A 6,000-nucleotide genomic window follows, 5' to 3' on the forward strand; every position below is an offset into this window, starting at 1 on the left:
GATACTCCAGGGGGGATTTCGGGATCCTCCAGGTGGGATTTGGGATCCTCCAGGGGGGATTTTGGGATCCTCCAGGAGGAATCTGGGATCTGATCCAGGGAACGGGGCCAGCACAAGAGGGAACGGCCTCGAGCTGCGCCAGGGGAGGCTCAGGGTGGGAAATCTGGGAAAATCCCTCCTGGAAAAGGGAAAAGGCCTCGGGAGGGGCTCGGGGAGGGCTGGATCCCCATCCCTGGAGTGTCCAAGGAATTCCTGGAGCACATCTGGAGCTGTGCCCTGTTTGGGTCCCACGGCTGGAGACCGACCAAGGCCACCAGACATTCCAGGGACCTGCAGGAAAAGGCTGAAGGATTTTCCCACCCAGAAAGGACTTGGGGACGATCCCGGGGCCTCTTGGAGCTGCCCAAAATATCCGTGGAGGGGCTCTTCCCACTGAGGGATGGAGGGAGAACTGTGATTATCGGGAACAGCATTCCCAGCAGAAGGAATACTGTGAGCGAGCCCAGCTCCTTCCAGAGCCCCGTCCCAGCTCTGCGAGGAAATGCACCAGAACACCTTTGGTTTGTTTTGATCGTTTTGTTTGTTTTATTTTGGTGTTTTTTGTTTGTTTTGTTTGTTTTGATAGTTTTGTTTGTTTTATCTTGGTGGTTTTTTTTGTTTGTTTTGTTTGTTTTGATAGTTTTTGTTTGTTTTATTTTGGTTTTTTTTTTGTTTGTTTTGTTTGTTTTGATAGTTTTGTTTGTTTTATTTTGGGGTGGGTTTTTTTTTTGTTTGTTTTGTTGTTGTTTTCTTTCCAGGAGTTTAATCCCGAGGGTGATTTTTTCCAGGCTGTCTCACCCCCTCCGCATTTCCCAGTCCCTAGGAAATACCTGGACTGGGAATTCCTCGGGAGCCTCATGTCCCACCTCGGCGACATCCAAAAAATTACAGCGTGGAGCGAAGTAATTGAAGGATTGGAGCCGAGCAGGTCTGGATTATTAAATATTTGATTTCCATACCCCTGAGGTGTCTCACTTCCGGAGCCACGGACACCCAAATCCTATAAAGGATTCCTATTTTCCTGCTCCTCAAGCCAGTTTTGGTTTCATTTGGCGCTCGCCGGTGGAGAATCGGGTGAGTCCGGCCCGGTGTCACCTCCTGGCCGGGGTTGGGTTTCTTGGTTTGGTTTTTTTTTTTTCATTTTGGAGCCGAGCAGAAGGAAATTAAAAAGCTTTTAAAGCGTTTCTGCTCGGGGACGCCGGGGTTGGGATTCCCGCGGGTTTTTTAATTCCGTCCTCCCCGGGGTTTGGTTTGCTTGCTGCGGGTTTTGCTCCTTCTCCATCCAGGAGGACAGAATTCCCTCTCCTCCTCTCTCCTGGTTTCACCCGGGGAATTGTGGCGCTGGGAGAGATCAAAAGGCCGAGCTGGGACTTCAAAGGGCAGCCGTGGGAGGGCCGGGAAGGAGCGGAGGCTCCGGGGGACGCCCGGCAGGAAAAACCCGGGTGGGAAGAGCCGGGCGGATCCTGTGGGGAACCCTGAGCCTCTCCTTGGGGAGCTTTTCCCGCACGGAGCCTCCGGATCAGGGATCCGAATCCTTCTGGGTGGGATTAGGGAGGGAATGGCGCAGGTTCCTCCCGGAGCCAGGGGAGGTGCAGGCAGCTGGAGGCTTCAGACCTTCCAAAAACCCCGAGGAGCCCAAAGGATTTTCGCTTCCCGCCTTGAGAGGAAGTTGGCGGAAAACAGCCACAAATTTATCCGAAATGCTTCCACGCGGAGCCGCTCCCTCGCCACGGCTGTTTTCCCGGTTCAGGATCCCCTGGGAAAAAAAAAACAAGGAAATTTAACTTAGCGTACCAAACTGCCCGGAACCTTTTCACACCTCCTAAATTTTATCCCTTTCCTGCTTCCAGCCTCCCGCCTTCCTTCCTTCCTTCCTCCCCAAAAATGCGTCGCGCCACCGGCTGCCCGCTGAGCCAGATCTGCCTCCCGCCTCCCGCCGTGCTGGTGCGGAGCTTCCCGGTGGCTTCCAGCGCGGATCCCTGCGGCTTCCAGCGCTTCCCGGCCCTCGGGAGCTCCCGCTGCCGCCCCGGCAACCGCCGCCTTCGTGGGCCTGGGCTCCGGCGGCGCGGGTCCCTGCGGCCTGGCGGCCACGGTGCGCGTCCCCGCGTGCTGCCAGGGCCCGGGCGGGTGCTGCGGCAGCGCCGCGCGCCGCAGGCCCTGCTGCTGCTGCTGCTGCTGCGTGACCGAGAGCGGCACCGCCAGCCGGGAATACTGCCGGGAGCTGGGCCAGAGAGCCACGGCCGCCTGCCGGGAGCCGTGTCGTCAGGGGGTCACAAAATGCACAACCACGTGCCAGGATCAGTGTCGTCAGGGGGTGACCGCGTGTGGCACCGCGTGTGTGGATCCATGTCGTCAGGAGGTCACCAAATGCACAACCACGTGCCAGGAGCCGTGTGGTAAAGAAGTCACCAAGTGTGTCACCACGTGCCAGGATCCATGTCGTCAGGAGGTCACAAATGCACTACAGTGTGCCAGGATCAGTGTCGTCAGGAGGTCACCACATGCGTCACCACGTGTGTGGATCCGTGTTGTAAAGAAGTCACCAAGTGTGTCACCACATGTGTGGATCCATGTCGTCAGGACGTCATCAAGTGTTGTCACCACGTGTGTGGATCCGTGTCGTCAGGAGGTGACCACGTGTACAACCACGTGCCAGGATCCGTGTTGTAAGGAAGTCGCCAAGTGTGTCACCACGTGCCAGGATCAGTGTCGTCAGGAGGTCACCAAGTGTGTCACCACGTGTGTGGATCCGTGTTGTAAAGAAGTCACCAAGTGTGTCACCACATGTCAGGATCCGTGCTGCCAGGAGGTCACCAAATGCACTACCACGTGTCAGGATCCGTGTTGTAAAGAAGTCACCAAGTGTGTCACCCACGTGTGTGGATCCCTGTTGTCAGGAGGTCACCAAATTCACTACAGTGTGTCAGGATCCGTGTTGTAAAGAAGTCACCAAGTGTGTCACCACGTGTCAGGATCCGTGTCATCAGGAAGTCACCAAGTGCACCACAACGTGTCAGGATCCCTGCTGCCAGGAGGTCACCACATGCGTCACCACCTGCCAGGATCCGTGTTGTAAAGATGTCACCAAGTGTGTCACCACGTGTCAAGATCCGTGCTGCCAGGAGGTCACCAAGTGTGTCACCACGTGTCAAGATCCGTGCTGCCAGGAGGTCACCAAGTGCGTCACCACCTGCCAGGACCCCTGTTGCAAGGAGGTGACCAAGTGCACCACCACGTGTCAGGATCCGTGCTGCAAAGAAGTGACCAAGTGTGTCACCACGTGTCAGGATCCGTGTTGTAAGGAAGTCACCAAGTGTGTCACCACAACGTGCCAGGACCCCTGTTGCAAAGAAGTGACCAAGTGTGTCACCACCTGCCAGGATCCGTGCTGCCAGGAGGTCACCAAGTGTGTCACCACATGTCAGGATCCGTGTTGTAAGGAAGTCACCAAATGTGTCACCACGTGTGTGGATCCCTGCTGCCAGGAGGTCACCAAGTGTGTCACCACCTGCCAGGATCCGTGCTGCCAGGAGGTCACCAAGTGTGTCACCACGTGTCAAGATCCCTGCTGCCAGGAGGTCACCAAGTGTGTCACCACGTGTCAGGATCCGTGTTGTAAGGAAGTCACCGAGTGTGTCACCACGTGTGTGGATCCGTGCTGCCAGGAGGTCACCAAGGGCGTCACCACGTGTGTGGAGCCGTGCCATCAGGATGTCCCCGCGTGTGTGGAGCCGTGTGGCACGAAGGTCCCCGGGGGCCTGACGCCGTGTTACGAGCCGTGCTGCAAGAAGGTGACCAGTGGAGCAGCCCCTGGGTGTTCCCGTGGTGCCGGAAAGCGGCCAAGGCCAGCGCCAGAGGCGCGGACCCCTGCTCCAAGAAGGGGGCCAAGTGCAGCTCCAGATGTGCGGATCCCTGCCACAGGAAGGTGCCCAAGGGCTCCAGCCCGTGCCCAGGATCCGCGCTGTGTGACCGGGTGTGACCCCGCGTGTGTGGTGGATCCCTGCTGCCAGGAGGTCACCAAATGTGTCACCACGTGTGTGGATCCCTGCTGCCAGGAGGTCACCAAGTGTGTCACCACGTGTGTGGATCCGTGCTGCCAGGAGGTCACCAAGTGTGTCACCACGTGTCAAGATCCCTGCTGCCAGGAGGTCACCAAATGTGTCCACCACGTGTCAAGATCCCTGCTGCCAGGAGGTCACCAAGTGTGTCACCAGGTGCCAGGATCCCTGCTGCCAGGAGGTCACCAAGTGTGTCACCACCTGCCAGGATCCGTGCTGCCAGGAGGTCACCAAATGTGTCACCACGTGTGTGGATCCGTGCTGCCAGGAGGTGACCAAGTGTGTCACCACCTGCCAGGATCCCTGCTGCCAGGAGGTCACCAAGTGTGTCACCACCTGCCAGGATCCGTGCTGCCAGGAGGTCACCAAATGTGTCACCACGTGTGTGGATCCGTGCTGCCAGGAGGTGACCAAGTGTGTCACCACCTGCCAGGATCCCTGCTGCCAGGAGGTCACCAAGTGTGTCACCACGTGTCAAGATCCCTGCTGCCAGGAGGTCACCAAATATGTCACCAGGTGCCAGGATCCGTGCTGCCAGGAGGTCACCAAATGTGTCACCAGATGTGTGGATCCGTGTTGCAAGGAGGTCACCAAGTGCAGAACCAGGTGTGTGGATCCGTGCTGTCAGGAAGTCACCAAATATGTCACCAGGTGCCGGGATCCATGTTGCAAGGAGGTCACCAAGTGCAGAACCAGGCGTGTGGATCCGTGTTGCAAGGAGGTCACCAGATGTGTCACCAGGTGCCGGGATCCGTGTTGCAAGGAGGTCACCAAGTACAAAACCAGATGTGTGGATCCACGCTGCAAGGAGGTCACCAAGTGCAGAACCAGATGTGTGGATCCGTGCTGTCAGGAAGTCACCAAATGTGTCACCAGGTGCCAGGATCCGTGTTGCAAGGAGGTCACCAAGTGCAGAACCAGGTGCCGGGATCCCTGCTGCCAGGAGGTCACCAAATGTGTCACCAGGTGCCGGGACCCCTGTTGTGTCACCAGCTGTGTGGACCCGTGCTGCGGCAGAGTCACCCAGTGTGTCACCACCAGGTGTGTGGACTCCTGCTGCCAGGGAGTGACCACGTGCCAAGGAGTGACCCCGTGCCAAGGAGTGACCACCTGCCAGGGGGTGACCACGTGCCAGGGGGTGACCACGTGCCAGGGAGTGACCACCTGCCAGGGAGTGACCACGTGCCAGGGAGTGACCACCTGCCAAGGAGTGACCACCTGCCAAGGAGTGACCCCGTGCCAGGGAGTGACCCCGTGCCCGGGAGTGACCCCGTGCCCGGCGCCCTGCCGTGTCCCCAGCTGTGCCACCCCTCAGGGCGCCCAGGTTGTCACCAGGTGCGCCGACTCCTGTCCCACCACCTGCGTCACGCAGACGTGCCCGCTGTGCGGCCAGCTCCGCTCCGTCTCCTGCTGCCCCAAATCCCGGGCTCCCTGAGGGGGGCTCCGGGCTGGGATCCCAAGGAGACCCCGCTGCCCGTGGGGGGATTCCCGGTGGGATCTCCCAAGGAAGAGGAAGTCCTCGTTTTCCCGGCGTTCTGCCCTGTTCCTGCCGTTTTTTAACCCCAAGAGAAGCGCCTTTCCTCGCGGGATGTAACCGAGCGATTTTTGTGCCCCCGGGGTTTTTCCCCCCGCCCCGGAGAGAGAAATCCGCAGCTCCCCCTCGCACCGAGTGCGGCTGCAGGGATTTCCCTTTTCCAGGAATTCCCCTCTTCCAGGGAGGATTTGGAGTCCCTCCTCATTCTTCCTTATAAACCTCTTCCTTTCCGTGTCTGAAACAATAAAAGAAACGATCTCGGCATCAGCCTCGCCCTTTATCCTTTCAACTCCTTTCCTAAAATCCCCATTTTTATTAAAAGAAGAAAAAAAAAAGTGCTTGGGAAAGTCTCACTGGGATCGTGGAAAG

The 6,000-nt window shown here is 58.0% G+C and overlaps 1 protein-coding gene across 1 annotated transcript; it reads left to right on the forward strand.

The window, feature by feature from the left end:
- The first annotated feature begins 1,923 nt into the window (after window positions 1-1,923).
- LOC120747567 (balbiani ring protein 3-like) lies at window positions 1,924-5,532 on the forward strand. The gene is given in 7 exon segments (XM_058424281.1): window positions 1,924-2,166; window positions 2,228-2,492; window positions 2,495-2,622; window positions 2,669-2,917; window positions 2,919-3,752; window positions 4,053-4,241; window positions 4,366-5,532. Coding segments are annotated over 7 exon segments (3,075 nt in total).
- Window positions 5,533-6,000: the final 468 nt, after the last annotated feature.

Source organism: Hirundo rustica (genome assembly GCF_015227805.2).
Source record: "Hirundo rustica isolate bHirRus1 chromosome 29 unlocalized genomic scaffold, bHirRus1.pri.v3 SUPER_29_unloc_BUSCO_136144at7742, whole genome shotgun sequence".
NCBI classification, from domain to species: Eukaryota; Metazoa; Chordata; class Aves; order Passeriformes; family Hirundinidae; genus Hirundo; species Hirundo rustica.